Source organism: Mastacembelus armatus, chromosome 12 (assembly GCF_900324485.2).
Source record: "Mastacembelus armatus chromosome 12, fMasArm1.2, whole genome shotgun sequence".
Lineage (NCBI taxonomy): Eukaryota > Metazoa > Chordata > Actinopteri > Synbranchiformes > Mastacembelidae > Mastacembelus > Mastacembelus armatus.
The window spans coordinates 7,665,390-7,682,889 of NC_046644.1; the positions used below are offsets into that span (position 1 = coordinate 7,665,390).

Sequence of the window (17,500 nt, forward strand, 5' to 3'; positions counted from 1 at the left end):
ATGTTTTATAAATGTTTCTCCTAATCCTCCTTTATGGTTTGGAATGATCTCAGTCCCTGTATTGTGAGATATGTTTGAGTGTTATGGATAGAAATAGTAAGCAGTGAGATGTGTGCCAGTATATTTGTCCATATCTTTTAGAAAAGCAATCAAATGTTACACTTAGTGAAAGATACTATAATATGAGAACCTCAGTGTGTGCACATTTCTAAACCGATCACATGCTGTAGAAACTACATAATCAGACTCCTCTTTGTTATTGTGCACTAACTCTTGTAAGTATTTTCTGTTATTGTTTTATGAGGGCAGATGTTTCATAGCCATTCTGTAATATATATGTTCCTTGTGCCATCTTCTTTTATTTCTATATTTTCTAAATCTGTTAACCCTTGTGCTGTCACTAAAGCACTGCAACAGTTAACAAGTACAATTCATCAGCTGCAGTACCTGCATTTTTGTGGTGTTTTTTTTTTGTCACTGAAATGTTGTCATAATGTAAACATTGATTCATAATTTTTATATAAAGTATTTGAGAAATATCTATAAACGTGTCTAAATATATTTTTTTATTTCAATATGACATTTTGTCTTTTCAGTTTGATTTGAAAACTGATTTTATTTATTTTAACTTTATCGTGTAACCCATGAGCCAGGTAATTTCAGCCATGTGAAAACTTTTCTATGAGTGTATTCCTTTTACATTAGGATTGATGAGGCCTGTATTGCACTGTGGAGATTTATTGTCTCACCACCACAAAGTCAGGCTGTGGCAAATTAAATAGAAGTAAATTAATCAAATTTCATCTTCTCACTCAATATCAATAGAATCAATTTGCTCACACAGTAATGGACCTGTAACATACCTCTGTAGGTAAGGTATGTTATTTGTCCATATTTTAGCCATATTTGGCTTCAGAAGTTCAGTCTAAAATATAAAGCTAAAAACCTGGATGTCTTTGAATATTTAAATCACCAATGTGTCATGTTTTTATTTATATTAATCTGTTTTAGTTACTCTAACCAACTGCAATTAGGTGTTCTCCAGTGGAAAACATCAGATCCTGTCTTGTCAAAATGTATGAGACTGGAAGATATGGGCTCATGTAAGGGTGAATAAGATTTTGAGATGTTTTTTAAATGAACACACACATTGGGATTATTTGTAAACATCCTGACACAAACTGAAATTCTTTTGAGTTCATACCAAAATCCTGCAGAATTTTTCTCCAAGTCAGAAATCTCAATTAACATGATCCTTTTTAATAATCTTATTCTTTTGAATGTCATTCTGCTTTTATTAACAGGTGACTGATGCTCTTGGCATGCTTAGATGCAACTCTTCAGTTTTAACACTTTGAAAACATGATTATGTTTTTCCTCTACACACATGCAAATATGTGTTTATGTGTCTGTCCTACATACACACACACACAATAATTAATTTAGCAGATGGGTCATGTTGAGGTCTCCGGGATGGTAGTGTTCCTTTTTGTTTGCTGCACAGGTATTATATTCCATTTCTGAAAGCACCTGGATGTCGATGTCAGCTATGATTGCTGTCATTTTAAGTTGTCATATGTTTTTACTTCAACAATACATACTTTTCTCGACTTGCCCTGTGAAAATGGGGCAAAATATAAATTGGCTTGAAGGATATAGCATGCGCACCCATCGCAGGGTGTGCTTCATACCTGACTGCTGAGATCGCAGCCTTTATGATGGCCCTGATTGGCTGGAGCCTTTCACAGGTGCTGTTGTTTTACAGCGTTTCCACTCCTGCCCCATCTCACTATGCAGGTCCAAAGATCGCTGCACTGTTTGCTCAAGCCCTGAGCTGTTAGGCACAAGGGGAACCCAGTTCTTCCTGCATGAACCTGAAACCTGTATTGTAGGTGCCTCTCTCACCACAACACTTCACCTGTTGTCCAGCCTGCCTGTCTTTCAACCAGCTTGGAGGCCCCTTTCAAACCCTCTTTCTCTGTCTGGGCCTAGGTTTTGTGCCTGAGCGTCCAAACAGAGCCCAGATGAGGGATTTACGTTATCTGAGACGGAAGCAAAGAAAGGACTGAATCTTTTTCCATTTCTTTTATTTTGCCGTGTGTGTGCAGGACTTGAAGGAAACAATACGTCACAATTCTGTTTAAGGTATGTGGTTGATTTCATTGATTTTTCAGACACTGGAATGCACAACACATTTGATGCACAGCAGTTCATATTATGAACCAGACTAATAAAAGTTCAGGCCTCACGGTTCAAGCACTTCAGATTCACAATAATGCTGACTGATTTCATAGCTATGTGAGTGCTAGTAGAGCATTAGCAGAACAACGTGCTTAACCACAGCTTTGGGTGTCCTTTTATTTTGGAGCTAGTTTTGAGAGTGGCTTTGATTGTTTGCTATATTCAAGGCAAAGATCGGCTACTGATTTCAGGTCATATTTGGACATTTTATATTCTTCCTGGCTAAATACAGGAAGACTAATACAAGGAACTTGATTTTATGTTCTGTTTTCAACTTTGAATTCTTGTCTGATCCTCTTCTAATTTAAGTTTTATATTGTGCTGTAGATTAGTGAAATATTCATGACCATATCACTATCTTAATCATTGTAGTTATGTCCTATCTGTCATAGATTACTGTACACAGTGTACAAAGGTTTGAGAAAGGAGTGGCTGGATGTATTTACAGCTCTGCAGCACAGATAAAAGGATTTTGTAAATGTTGCTTGATGTTACTTCAAAGAAAAATGCTAATTCTCTGTGTTTTTCTTTGCATTCTCCTGACATGTTTCCTGGATGAAGTATTACATTAGTGTTTACAGAAATATACACTCTTTTCTTCTTTTTGGCTTTTTGAACCTGATAATTGAGAGATTTGTGCTTATGTTTCATTTGAAAATGGTTCTCCCTACAGCTGTTTGTTCAGAAAAATATCTGGAAGCACATTATATCTGCAGTGGTGCTTTTCTTAGTTTGCAGTTAGCTGTAAACTGGTGGCTAGCCATTTATATTTCCTTATCATACCTAACAATGTTGTTTATGTGACGTTCCATTTCCTAGTCAGTGAGTGCACAACGTATCCCAGCAACACTTCTCCTATTTAAGCAGACAAATATTTTCCTTCTGCACAGCTTTTATCCTGAGCTCATTTCACTTAGTTCATTTGTATTTCTTCCTCACGACTGTATGTCAGCAGGTGTTTCATATGTCTGGCACCTCTAAATTTAGGCAGTCGCTGATTTCCTTTAATGCCTAATGTAGATAGATTTTACACTAAACCCCAGATATCTATAAATACATTGGTTCCTCACTTTCGCCACAGTTTCCCCTTTCAGTTTTCCTCCTAGTATAGTCAGACTGATGAACAATCTGCACTGTGATATGTATAAACATGCTTTTTCTCTAGGTGTGAAATATGGAGAAACAGATCTAAGGATGGGATCTGTAGTGTCATATTTGGGTCAGTTGTGTGGAAAACACCAAAAGCAAGGTGAGATCTGGCATCCAGTGACTTGATGAATCTGTCTTGAACTTAGTTTTTGTTTTGTGATATACAGCTTCACTTTTCCATACAGTAATATTATTATTATATTATTTGTTTTACTTTTCTGCAATAATATACCTTCATCCATATCTTGCTTTGAATATTTTGTTTTTCCATAGAGGAGGAGAGACATTTGCGAGCTAATGACAGACCTTTCAACCTGTCTTACCACTATGCAGTAAGTGTATAAAGAAAACTTTATTTTCATTCAGCAAGTGTCAGGAATGGGTTATACTCTAACATTTTCCTCATAATGCTTAACTTTGTAAATAGCTTTATTTCAAATTTGCTTCATATTAGAAAACACAGCTCTGTAATTGATTGATTTTTTTCCCCCTCTACTTCAGAACAATGCTATCAAGACCTCCAAGTACAACATTTTCACCTTCCTACCACTGAACCTGTATGAGCAGTTCAGGAGGCTCGCCAATGCCTACTTCCTCTTCCTCTTTTTCCTTCAGGTAGAATGTTTTTTCTCTGCTTTTTTTTTTTTAATGCTGTCAGGCATGTTATCATGGTTTGTATGGAGCCTTGAGGTTTTACACATAGCCAGTTGCATAGATTTTGTTGACCTGAAGGCTCATGTCTTCTGGACCACAACTCACGGATCACAACTCAGTCTGTATCCATATTGTGCATTGTCTGTTTAAAACTGTCAGTATCACACAAATTTAGGATGTTGATCCTAGTGTTAACTAGTCAGCTAATTTTAGATGAAGTCTTAGTTCTGTGATCAAAAGGCCAACCTCAGTCATTGGAGTTTTGTCTATATATCAAAGAAAATATAGAGATTTTTAAAAGGTTTCTTCATGACATCAGTTTTGAGCCTGTGACTTATCTTTGTCACAGGAATTGTTGATAAATACATTTTGTCATTAATACTGGAAGAAATGTACATTTTTGCAAATGTTTATACAAAAGATTCAGAGAAGGAAGTTGACCTTCGATATTATTTAGCTTCCAGATTTCTATGCATCACTTAATCCAACAAATGCAAGGTTTTGAAGCAATTAAAATGTCTGTCTGTGTGCGTGTGTGTGCGTGCGTGCGTGCGTGTGCGTGCGTGTGCGTGCGTGTGTGTGTTCTGTTGGCAGCTAATCCCACAAATCTCCTCTCTCCCATGGTTCACAACGGCCGTCCCTCTGATTCTGGTGCTGGCTATGACAGCAGTCAAAGACGCCAGTGATGACATAGTAAGTTGTAATTATCACAATCAATTGATACCAAACTTTAAAAAATTCTATTAAGTAATTAAGTAACTAAAGTTGAATCCCAGTTAATACTAAGATGCATGACAGGGAACTAAAATTAAAGATACAAACATTGTTGTCTCTTGCATCAACTGAGTAGAACAGACACAGAAGCGATAATCAAGTGAATAACCGCAAGGTGGACGTCCTCATCGAAGGAGAGTGAGTCATTTGAGAATCAGATTTCGCATTTACATTATATTTTTGAATGATATGTAATAAAACTACAAATACACAGCTGTTAACCAGCTTTGAGTTGTAAAAAAAATATTGTTTTGGGTGAATTGTTGCCAATAATTATTTATTTCGTTCTGACAGACTGAGAAATGAAAAATGGATGAATGTTCAAGTTGGAGACATAATCAAACTTGAGAATAATCAGTTTGTCACAGTAAGTATGGCAAAGCTATATGCAACGTTCGGTACATGTTACATCTTTGCTGCTGTATATTAATGTTTTTTCATACTGAGGCCTAGACAAAGTTCCTACAAATGATAGCAGAGTTTATCTTATGATTATATCTTTTATACTCTATGCTGTGTGTATTTTATTTAACACTGTCATCTCCTAGGCAGATCTTCTGTTGCTGTCCAGCAGCGAACCTCTTAACCTGGTCTACATAGAAACAGCTGAATTAGACGGGTGAGCGTGCAGTTCTGCACGTGTGTCTGTGCATAGGCACTACCATTTCACACTGAGTCAGATTTCCCTCCACTCACATCCTTCTCATGTCCGCTTCGTCTCCCCCAGTGAAACCAATCTGAAGGTGAAACAGGCTCTGACTGTAACTGGAGAGATGGGAGACAACATTGACGTGCTGGCCACCTTCAAAGGTGAGAGGCCGGAGAAAACAACATAAGACGCTTGATTGTCTGTTTCTGTTTCTTTTAGTACGACTCAGATTTAAAAACCAGACGTAATAAACATATGACATATAATACGAACATTGAAGTAGTGGAATAAAGTAAAAGAAGGAACAGTCTGTGACCTGGGTGGGTGAGATCTGCAGCAATGCAGCTGGCTTTCCTCTGGAGGCGATTAGCACATGCTGTATGAGACCCACTACAGTGGTATCATCTGCAAATTTCACAGTAGTGTTGAAGGCACAAATGGGAGTACAATCGTGCATGAAAAGAATGAAGAGAGCCAAGCTGAGCACACAGCCTTGCAGCGTACAGATGATGTTTACCCCCCATCCCACTTGTGATCTATTGCTAAGAAACTGACACCCAGATTTTTAGAATTACACCCTGGTTTCTTTAGTAAGTGATGAGCCTTTTCTGTACAACACAAAACCAGACATCCAAAATAAAACACCCCACTGATAATATGTTTACGTAGATTATCCAGATCCAGATCTTTCCTACAGAGTGATAAGACGAGCATTGTGACATAAAAAAAACACTCTGTCTCAGGTGAGGTGCGATGTGAGCCTCCCAACAACCGTCTAGACAAGTTCAAAGGGGTGCTGACAGTGAACGAACAGACCTACGCCCTGGACAACGACAAGGTGCTGCTCAGAGGATGTACTCTGAGAAACACTGAGTGGTGCTTTGGACTGGTCGTCTTCGGAGGTAAACTCTCACTGGAGTAACTGCTAGCATGATGCTAGACTAATACAGCAAAACAAAACTGTGACTATTAATAAATGAAATGTATTGGGCAGCTATTAGCTTCAGGCTGCTAGTGTTTTTGTTACCACTTTGGCGAATGACCAAGCAGCATTTAATGAACATATATCAATTAATTATTATTATAAATAATTAATATTTAATTTTAAAAAAAACAAGATTATTTAAACAGCTGAAGTTCAAGATTTTAAAAAAGATTTCAGTAAGAGGTCAGTCTCAAAGTAAGAACGTGCAATTTCTATACCAAATAAATCCTGATGTTATATGCAGTAAAGGCACATTACACTGAACTCTGGCTATCAGTGAGAGATTAAGGCACTTTTTTTTCTCTTGCCAGGTCCTGACACTAAACTGATGCAGAACAGTGGAAAGACAACATTCAAACGGACGAGCATTGATCACCTGATGAACGTCCTGGTGTTGTGTGTGAGTTTACCATCCATGTTATCACATCACATCACATTTGTTGCTTTCATTTCATTGCTGTGTCTTTTAAACACACATATGATTGAATCCTGATCATACAGGACTCCATCCATTGTGATGTGTGCTATGTTTAATCTATCAGATCTTTGGTTTCCTGGCTTCCATGTGCTCCGTCCTGGCCATCGGCAATGCGATCTGGGAGGTGAGGGTGGGCTCTGTGTTCACAGCATTCCTCCCTCGTGAAGCAGGGGTTGATGCTGCACTGTCATCCTTCCTCTCCTTCTGGTCCTACATCATCGTCCTCAACACGGTGGTGCCCATTTCTCTCTATGTCAGGTAGGTTCTAGCACATCACATGTTAAGGATCAAATGCTCTTTCTCTGTGTGTTTATGCACTGATTTATTACCCCTGTGCCAGTGTGGAGATCATCCGCCTGGGGAACAGCTTCTACATAGACTGGGACAGGAAGATGTATTACCCAAAGAGCGATACTCCTGCCCAGGCGAGGACCACCACGCTGAACGAGGAGCTTGGACAGATCAAATACATCTTCAGTGACAAGACCGGCACCCTGACGCAGAACATCATGACTTTCAACAAGTGCTCCATCAATGGGAAAGGTTATGGTGAGCAGTGCTGCTTGAATAGAGATTAAAGAGTTAAATGGACAGACCACAGTAGACTCAATAACTGATGTTTGAGCTTGTTTCTTTTGTTTTCCAGGGGAGCTGTTTGACTTTTCAGGACAACGAGTGGAAATAACTGAGGTAAGAGGCAAAAATGAACAGATGAGTTTATATTTTTGTGAATTTAGTGTGAAGTTTTCATTACTCCAACTTCTTTGTTTCTCTTGTCTGCTTCTTTTTCTCTGCAGAAGACAGAGAGAGTGAACTTCTCCTGGAACCAGCTGGCTGATCCAAAGTTCGTCTTTCATGACCACAGTCTGATGGAGATGGTGAGGGAGGGAAACCCAGAGGCTCAGGCCTTCTTCCGCTTGCTGGCTCTGTGCCACACAGTCATGCCTGAGGAAAAGAGAGAGGGTGAGTCTCCTCTATTGTTTACTGCTTGGCAAAATTCTGTGAGATTACATGTCTAATTGTGTTTGCAAGAAAAACCAAAGCCATTACGTGTAAGATTAATAAATGTCCCATTAAAGATATATTTTTTTTACATTTGAACCTTTCTGTCTCCATTTCCTGTTTTTTATCCACCTCCCTTCATCTTTTTCTCCTGCCAGGGGAGCTCTTCTATCAGGCTCAGTCTCCTGATGAAGGCGCTTTGGTGACAGCAGCCAGAAACTTCGGGTTTGTGTTCCGCTCACGCACACCCGAGACCATCACGGTCATGGAGATGGGAAATCAAGTCACCTATGAACTTCTGGCTGTTCTTGACTTCAACAATGTGCGCAAGAGAATGTCAGTCATAGGTGAGAAAATGCCTGCGAGTAAATTCATAGTATCCTTTCTGAGTGACTAACTGTCAGGATGAAGTTTATAGCAAAGGTTTTTATGGAAAATCTCTTGATAACTAACTGTCTCTGATTTTCAGTGCGTAGCCCCAAGGGCAAGTTGACTCTGTACTGCAAAGGAGCAGACACCATAATCTATGAAAAACTGCACCCATCCTGTAAAAAACTGATGGAAGTTACCACCGGACATCTCAATGTGAGTGACGGCCATTGGATTTTCATGTGATGTCTATGCAGATGTATAAACTGTATTCAAAAGCTTTGTGTTCATAACTGCTTTAAACTGTCCAAACTGTCCATAGGAGTACGCAGGTGATGGCCTCCGCACGCTGGTTCTGGCTTACAAGGACTTGGATGAGGACTACATGGATCTGTGGACACAGCGCCACCATGAGGCCAGCACTGCCATTGAGGAACGAGAGGAGAAGCTTGATGAACTTTATGAAGAGATAGAAAAAGACCTGCAGGTTAGTCCACCCTCACCTACTGAATATTTCAACACAGACTAGTCTGACCTCTACTTGGAAGAAGAATCTATTGCACTAAATCTTTTCCAGCGGAAACAAATAATCATGAAACACCAAGAAATGATCATATACTGGCTCATACTAACAAAAAGATCTTTAAGATATTTAAGGAGAGCTTCAAAATAGGCTTTTTTCATTATAATAAAATGATTGGAAAAAAAATATCATCTTCATATTACCACCCAATACTAAACTTGTAGCTGCTGGGAGCAACAGCGGTGGAGGACAAGCTGCAGGACGGAGTTCCACAGACCATAGAGCAACTGGCTAAGGCTGACATCAAAATCTGGGTGTTGACTGGGGATAAACAGGGTTAGTCACGTAATGATTATACTATAACTATACTATACCTACATTGTCATTGTCCTGTTGTTAATCTCAGTGTGTCAGGAACCTGGGATGTCGTGTTTCCAAGGGTCCACATGCATTACTGGATATTTGGCATGTTTGACAGTTTGATTGCACCACTTACATAAATATTGATGTTTTTGAAATAGAGACGGCAGAGAATATTGGATACTCCTGCAATATGCTGAGAGAAGAGATGAAGGAGGTTTTCATTGTGGCTGCCAGTACAACTGAAGGCGTCAAAGAGGAGCTACAGTAAGTCAGTCAGAAACAAATGACTGGAGGGTATCATGACTGCAGATAAGAGGCTGAAAGACTTCATTTAGTATGTCGCTTTTCAAGCCTCAAAACAGTTTGAAATGTTACTATCACCAAATGAGAGCCTTGTGAATAAAAGTCTACTATATGCATGATCCTGACCCAACACTTCCTTTAGCATGTGAATTAAGACAGTCATAAAAGACCAGCATAGTGTATTTATAACACAGCAGTGCTAAACACCCTGTAGTGCCCTTAAACAAGGTGAATGTTCCTGTAATAATACCACTCAGTTATACTGACCTTGAAGTAATAAAAATAAATAAAGCTTTAAAAGAAACATTTGGTAATAAGCTATTTAGCAGGACATGTTAACATACTGATTTCCAGTTCAATCCACTGATTATAGGTTTGCTATTGTTTTAGAAAACCTGAATATCCAGAAATAAAGTTGGTTAATTAACACACAACAAAAAGCATCTTTACCAATTTAGTTATTTACTTGATAATTAAAGGTCTTTTGGAAGGCCAGTGTTAGCAGTATGTTTAATGTTTCGGGTAATTATGTTCACTGTCACTAAAAGGCAGAATGGATTATAAGAAACTGTTAATTGTTGTTTGCAAATTTCAGACTTATTGTAGGTAATAATGAATTAATGTGAAATATATTATTCTGGATGGAATACAGGTCATTAAGAGCTTTGTTAATATTCAACCAAATCCATGTCCTGCTGTTCTCAGGAATGCAAGAAGGAAAATGTGTCCAGATGCAGCAGAGGAGCCATCTCTGGTCAGGTCTCGGGCAGGCCTGTTCTGGCTCCAGAAGACAGAGACTATGCAGGATGAGAAGGTGGATGGAGAATATGGCCTAGTTATAAATGGACACAGTCTGGTAAGGAGGCTTTTCTAGACGCATTGCTATTTCAAGTAGCTGCTTAATTAACAAGAAATGTTCCCTTCTGCTTTTTCTTCAGTAAATTGGGTTGATTTTAAGGCCAAATTCCAAATCAACCTGGTCTCAAGACCTCAAAAAATTTAATATAAAAAAATCTTTGATCTTCCTTTCAGCAATTTTATTTATAACAAGGTTGTGACTTTCTATTTGGTGGGATTAGGATTTGGGATGATATGGCTCTTGACTTTAGTATAAACCAGTAATCCCACTCTCCATTTTATCCCCAGGCCTTTGCACTGGAGAATAACTTAGAGTGGGAGCTTCTGAGGACAGCCTGCATGTGTCAGACAGTAATTTGCTGCAGGGTCACTCCTCTGCAGAAGGCCCAGGTAGTTCAGCTGGTCAAGAAATACAAGAAGGCTGTCACTCTGGCCATTGGGGATGGTGCCAATGATGTCAGCATGATCAAAGGTAAACTCATTAATCCCAGACACTGACACTCAGAGCTGTACTTTCAGTAGAACCAACCACCAGGAGCATATTTACTGTTACTCATGATGTGATTTCTGTTTCTTTCCCTCTTGTCTTTCTTTTAGCTGCTCATATTGGTGTAGGTATCAGTGGTCAGGAGGGCATGCAGGCAGTTCTCTCAAGTGATTACTCCTTTGCCCAGTTCCGTTACCTTCAGCGCCTCCTGCTGGTGCACGGTCGCTGGTCCTATTTACGCATGTGCAAGTTCTTACGATACTTCTTTTACAAGAACTTCACCTTCACCTTTGTGCATTTCTGGTACGCCTTCTACTGTGGCTTCTCTGCACAGGTAAGGGGACAGATATTGGAATTACAGTACTATAAAATAATTCAGTGGGTTACATGCAAGGTTAAAAATGAATAAGAATCTTGTAAGCTAAGTAAGTAATTCTAAGAGTACTGCAGATTGACTTGTTGACTATATAATGCTATGCTATGATACAGAGTAATTCCCCAGACATGATGTGAGTCAAAGGTTGATTAAGATGAAAACAGATATCTGTATATTCACACAGCAAAGAAAATTACATGTATTGAGTATGTTCAGGGGGTGCACAGTATAACTTTAGTGTCATACCATATAATACAGTCTCAACAGGTGCAGTTTCAGAAAAAGAATGAATACTATGGTCTTCACAGTATTGAAATGCCATGTATGACTTCAAATAAAAACCTTGTCCTGTATGGACACAGTTTAAAAAACCAAATAGCAATTACTTTACTCCTCTAAATGTTCTAGGAGAGAGCTGCTGTATATTCATAAATACCCACAGCACTATCACAGCATTTTACATGTTTAATTGTTGTTGTTCATAGACTGTGTATGACGAGTGGTTCATCACCCTCTACAACCTGGTTTACACAGCTCTTCCTGTGCTTGGCCTGAGCCTCTTTGACCAGGTACTCACCAAGAGGAAAACTATTCATGATTCTGAAACTGTTCAGGAATACCGCTTTTTGTTCATGTTGATGTTAGCATGAAATATACATAGTTCACTTTGTGGCTTCCATGTCCTTAAAAACATGTTCTTTCTCTGCTCTCTCCAATCCTCTATTTCTGCAGGATGTGAATGACCGCTGGAGTTTCCAGTATCCTCAGCTCTACTCTCCGGGCCAGCAGAACCTGTACTTCAATAAGAAGGTCTTTGTGCGCTGTATGATGCACAGCTGCTACAGCTCCCTCATTCTCTTCTTTATCCCCTGGGCTGCCATGTGCGACACAGTCCGTGATGATGGCAAAGATGTCGCTGACCATCAGTCTTTCGCTTTACTAGTGCAGAGCTGTCTACTAATTGTGGTCAATGTACAGGTAAGGAACACAGTTAATGCCACCAGCAGCATCATAGTGTTTTATCCAGGTATTTAATTCACTGAATGTGCCAAAAACAGATATTAGTTAGTTACTCTGTAAATTTCAAATTGTGATATGTACTTTCACAACAAATGACATGCTGTGCTAGATGTTATTTATACCACCCACCTTAAAACCCGCGTTAATGAATATGTACAGAAATATAAAAAAGTCAATATGGCATTTTCTAGCTGTGTCTGGACACCCATTACTGGACAGCAGTGAACCAGTTTTTTGTGTGGGGCAGCCTCGCTGCGTACTTCGCCATCACATTCACCATGTACAGCAATGGCATGTTCTTCATCTTCACCTCCTCTTTCCCCTTCATCGGTGAGTAGATTTTCACTCATTTATGGAAGCACAGGTTGCTGCTCCCCTCTTATTGTTCTACCATTCAGGAAATTCACCTGCTTGTTTAGCAATGTTACCATCCTTTTCCAATTTTACACATCAACTTTCATTAACCCAAACCAGGTAAGAACTTTAGAGTGTAGAGTCACCTACATCTTGTATATAATGCTGCACTATAAGGCTGTTCAACAATACACAATTTCACTATGTGTTTCTCATTGGTGCTCTGATATTTCTGGGGGGTCCAGGCACTGCTAGGAACACTCTGAACCAGCCTAATGTGTGGCTGACCATGTTCCTGACCACCCTCCTCTGTAGTCTACCTGTGGTAGCTTTCCGCTTCATTCTCATTCAGCTCTGGCCCACCATCAATGACAAGGTGAGTGACACAACAGACAGATTCGAAAGCCATCACAGTCTTCTATGCATCCCTGTTGTTACCTCTATAAATAATGTTATAGTTATCTCAATGATAAAATGCGTGGCATTTGGCCTTTTGATATATTCAGTATGTTGGATGTGGTAACATTTTTATCCTCATTTTTTATTCTAAAAACTAGCAGTTGTAGATTAGCTTGAACATAAGTGGTTTCACTAAGATTTACTAAGTAAATAGCACTAAATTAAAGCTTTAGAGATTATAAAATTTATTACCATATTGGCCTGAATATGTGACCACAATTTCTCTTTGCAATTAGGGTTAACATAGAGGGAGTTATTTTATATCTAGGGGACTTGGGACCATAAATGTCTGTATAAAATGTTATTAAATTCAATTTAATAATAATTGCTGAGAGATTTACAGTACAGTCTGGACCAACACTGTGGTGACACTGGCTAAAAATATAATTAAGAACTTTAAGGATATGTCTACTGAAGAACTCTTAATTGGAATAAGCATTATATAGAAAATGTGCTCTGAAGAAACATGTGAATTAATAGGAAAATACTGTCCTGAGTGAAAAAATGTACCCATATTAAAAAGGATTGCCTGTATGTTAAAGGCTTGTTCCTCCCCTTGTTCTAGGTGAGACATAAGGTACAAAAGGAGGGTCTGCCAGCTCCTGCTCCTCGCCGCCCACCTGCCAGGCGTATCAGCACACGTCGATCAGGCTACGCCTTCTCACACTCCCAGGGCTACGGTGATCTGGTGACATCCCGAAGGTTCCTCCTGAAACGACCCCTGAAGAGTCGAACAGCCTTATTTACTCAGACAGACTCTCCTCTGGCTCAGAACCAGCCCCAGCACTACCGTACCATCACAGAAGACCTGGAGGAGTCACAGAGCTCTGAGAAATGAACGCTGAAGAGAATCCATGGGACCAGAGAGGTTTGTATGAGACTCGCAGGGTAAAATTCACTACCTGGATCATTTCCAGATCGAACTTTTACACTTACAGCTGAGTCTGACTCTACATCTTTAACTTAAAGGTTTTAATAGATAAATGTGATCACTGTGATAATGTTGAACTTGCCAAAGACTTGAAGGACCACACTGCTCCACAAACACATTGACAAGCATTTTTCAAAGCCTGCCTTCGGTTTTAGATACATGTGCCACCTTCCAGACAGACACTGGCATCACATTAGAAAAAACAGCCTGTAGAGAATTGATTTGGGGATAGGTTGTCATATTAAAGTAGATTGGGTTTCACACCTTTCACAGGCATGATTTGATAGTGTTGTGAAACAGCTCCCAGCAGCCTGGAAGGAAAACAGTCCAACTCAGATGCTAATGGAAAACTTTACAGCCAAATATAATGTATGCCGATTGCACTTATTGGGTTGAACCATGCAAAACCATACATTCCAATGAGATTATCTTTGTGTCTTGCTCCAAAATGTTTAAATGTTTTTAAAGCTGCCACTGTTTTTCTCTGGAGAAACTGAATAAGCACATTTCCTGCAACATTTTTTGCAACAGTGTTTTTAAATTTTGCTTTGCTCAAGTGAATGGCCATTACTCAGGAAGTCATTCTGAGAAAGTTGTAATCTGGGATTAACCTACCGCATTTTCACTCTGGTGTTTACATAATTATATACATCAACATTTAAAAATGTTATTAATGTTATACTTTTTTATTAATAATCTATTCATTTAATATTCAACTGTTTTAGTATAACTTTGATCGTCACAATGTTTTTTAAGTTCAGCCAGGGGTCAGTGTTGTCTTTCAAACTGTGTTGTCATCTTCCCAGATCCAGTAAAATAAAGGTAGGGTAATGGTAAAATGTCATACTAGAGACAGCACATATCACACATAAAATGTTTTTTCATTTATACCACATATTTTAGCCATCACGACTTTCATTTTACCATGATGGGCTCCTTAACCACACCTGATGAGATTTGTTTGTTCATAGTTTTAACCAAATTTCTACGTGCAAGATAATTTGTAAATAAAAGGAATAACTTGTCAGACTTGCGCTTGCTTATTGTTTGTTTATTTATTTTATGAAATTGTTTCACAATAACATACAAAGGTGAACATACAAAGGTAGTAAGACAGATATAGCTGTAGTAAGACAAACAGACCATGTGCAGTTGTACAGTATATGGACACATCACACTGGAGGATTCAATGCTTTTTTTTCATGAGGCCTCCTTAATTAATCAGACCATTATTGCAATTATACCAAGCCGAACTTACCTATGCATGTTCATGCAAGTACACATAGGAAATGCAGCCCACATAGAGTTGTCAGAATCTGTATGAGGTACAAAAAAAATAAAAAATCTGTCACCATTGTCAATTATTTATCACCTGACCTCTTTAGGAAGCATCAACCCAACTCTCTTTCAGAATTTGTTTGCATTATGTATGCAGCCATTTGCACTTTCACACTCTCTTTTTGCTCCTGCTTCCCATACTGTATATCTGCAGACACACAGATATTGCACTCAGCCCACCACTGCAGTATCGTCTGGGACAGTGAATGATGACATCATCGGTGGAGGGCTGTCCCAGCATGGCATGGATCCAGAAGAGCTTTCAGTTTGCTTTCTTACCCACGCAAAAAAGAAACAGGTTGGTGTATCTGTCTGGTTTAATGCTGAAGAAATATGCAGTGTACCTTAAAAAGCAGAGAGTGATGTGTCCTTCAGAAAGAGATCCATAAATAAAAGAGAGAAAAATAACGTTGTTTTTAACAAGTGTTAAGAGATTGCTGATCTGATTTTTTTCACTTACAAATTGACAGATCTCTACATATGTTTAACATGATGCACCTGGATGCCAAAGAGACTCAGAATAAGACTTGAAGAATAAAAGTCACTTCATATAACTTCCTTCCCCTCCACTTTAACTCTTACTCATTGCTCCTCCCTCTTTATGTCCATGTAGCACAGTCAGCACAGCTCAACAGTCTCGAGTGAAGGTCAGTACATGATCTCACAGAGGACTGGCATGCTGTATAAATAGCCTGTATGTGTGGCACGGTCTAACCACAACCATGACATAGTATACTGACAGATTACCTTGGGCTTCTTCATGATTTCATGTAACAACTTAAGAATGTATTTCTGCCTAACAACTAGTCGTATATTTAATATTGCCCACAGCTTTTTGCCCTACATCACTGAAAAATGACAATCAAATGCAGGAAGCAGTAATGAAGCAGTGACAAATTAAAAAAAAATAAAAAATAGGACCAATAATAACACAGCATAAAAACTGGGATTATTCAGGGACAGGGAAAAGAAAGGCCAGTAAGTGACACACAGGCGAACTGATAAAAAAAAAAAAAACAAAACAGTAAAGTACAAATGAGCATATACACACTGTACAATCCTCCTAGGTCAAAGTTGAAGTGGAAAGAAACAGCCTGGTTTGACTGGGCAACTTCTGTAAGAGGAGACAGCAGACTGAACTTCAAGAGAATCTCACACTTGGCAGTCCAACATTAGATTGAGCATCGCTCTGTTTCAGTCTGCCAGGCACCAGTCGGCTGTGATCCGAAAAAGTGTCATTTTGACATAGAAAATCAGATGTTAAAACATAATGTAACTAAGATGCCTTCTAGTCCTCATTTTCAGTGGCAGACATGACATTATTGCTGCTTATTAGCTGAACTTTTTAATATTTTGGCTGCTTAACAGTGGAGGCCCAGCAGTAAGGGTCAAGCAGCCACTGAGTCCTGCGGCCAATATATTGGAGTAAAGATTTACAGCCACTACTTTATTTTAGTTTCTAAATTGTGAAAATAAATAAATTCACTATGCTGTCATTAGTGGGATTCAGATTTAGTTGCTTGGTTCTGGCGTCTGCTCTGTATTTTCTGTGGTGCTGTTTTTCTGGAATGATGTGTGAGCTCTGATTCCCCATCCAGTCTTCAACTGTCCCTTCAGCTCTACCCTGCACACCTGTGACACATCCACCACACCTTTCTCCACTGTTGCCTTTGTTCATTGTTAGCCTAACTGGCATGCTTTCTGGGCTCTGTAGTGAGCTTGCCCTCTGTGTTTTGTAGTGTTGCTAGTGTTTCCTCACGTTCCCAACTCTTGTTTGGGCTTGGAATTTTGGATTTTTGCCTCTTACCCACTTGGATTTGGACCCTCCTCTTCATTTGTTTAGACTATTTTCAGATTTTTAAATGTTGTGATGGACTCTCTCTGATCCTCTGGCTCTTCCTCTGTGCCTGGACAGACAGGACCTTTTTGAGGTTTCCTGTCCTTTACCTACAATAGGATTAACGTATTTGCTATGTGAGCAATAAAGCACAAATTTTACTCTTTTCTCTGGATCAGAGAAAACCTGCAGACTATTTACCAACCATAACACATTGTTAGCAGTCACGGTGTGACTCAAGCAGCTGAATAACCACTTTAGGATGTTGATTTAAGGACTTCGTTCTGTTAATTCTGTATGTGAAGAGCCTGTCAGAAGAGCATATCCAGATTAGTCTGATGACTCAGTGT

At 39.1% G+C, this 17,500-nt stretch overlaps 1 protein-coding gene across 2 annotated transcripts; it reads left to right on the forward strand.

The window, feature by feature from the left end:
• Nucleotides 1–1,875: 1,875 nt before the first annotated feature.
• Nucleotides 1,876–14,894, forward strand: LOC113124737 (phospholipid-transporting ATPase ID-like). Of its 2 annotated transcripts, XM_026297822.1 has the most exons (28): nt 1,876–2,145; nt 3,407–3,490; nt 3,664–3,722; nt 3,892–4,005; nt 4,639–4,737; nt 4,895–4,956; nt 5,113–5,185; nt 5,367–5,437; nt 5,546–5,628; nt 6,211–6,369; nt 6,764–6,852; nt 6,995–7,188; nt 7,271–7,479; nt 7,577–7,620; nt 7,728–7,893; nt 8,091–8,279; nt 8,402–8,517; nt 8,624–8,788; nt 9,049–9,160; nt 9,346–9,451; nt 10,196–10,346; nt 10,637–10,820; nt 10,946–11,169; nt 11,697–11,780; nt 11,944–12,189; nt 12,423–12,561; nt 12,831–12,961; nt 13,610–14,894. In XM_026297822.1, exons 2-28 carry the CDS (start codon nt 3,436–3,438, stop codon nt 13,880–13,882), a joined length of 3,597 nt encoding a protein of 1,198 aa, XP_026153607.1. In that variant the 5' UTR covers nt 1,876–2,145; nt 3,407–3,435; the 3' UTR covers nt 13,883–14,894. The 2 variants fall into 2 exon arrangements, with proteins under 2 accessions (XP_026153607.1, XP_026153608.1); XM_026297823.1 differs by lacking the exons at nt 1,876–2,145; nt 3,407–3,490; nt 3,664–3,722 and having other exon boundaries at nt 3,900–4,005; nt 4,712–4,737.
• Nucleotides 14,895–17,500: the final 2,606 nt, after the last annotated feature.

Excerpts from the sequence above, each read along its gene's own strand:
- LOC113124737 (XM_026297822.1), top strand. The coding sequence starts at position 3,436 with ATGGGATCTGTAGTGTCATATTTGGGTCAGTTGTGTGGAAAACACCAA. Across the intron at positions 3,491-3,663 it reads TGGAAAACACCAAAAGCAAG|AGGAGGAGAGACATTTGCGA; the intron begins GTGAGATCTGGC and ends GTTTTTCCATAG. Across the intron at positions 4,738-4,894 it reads AAGACGCCAGTGATGACATA|AACAGACACAGAAGCGATAA; the intron begins GTAAGTTGTAAT and ends TCAACTGAGTAG.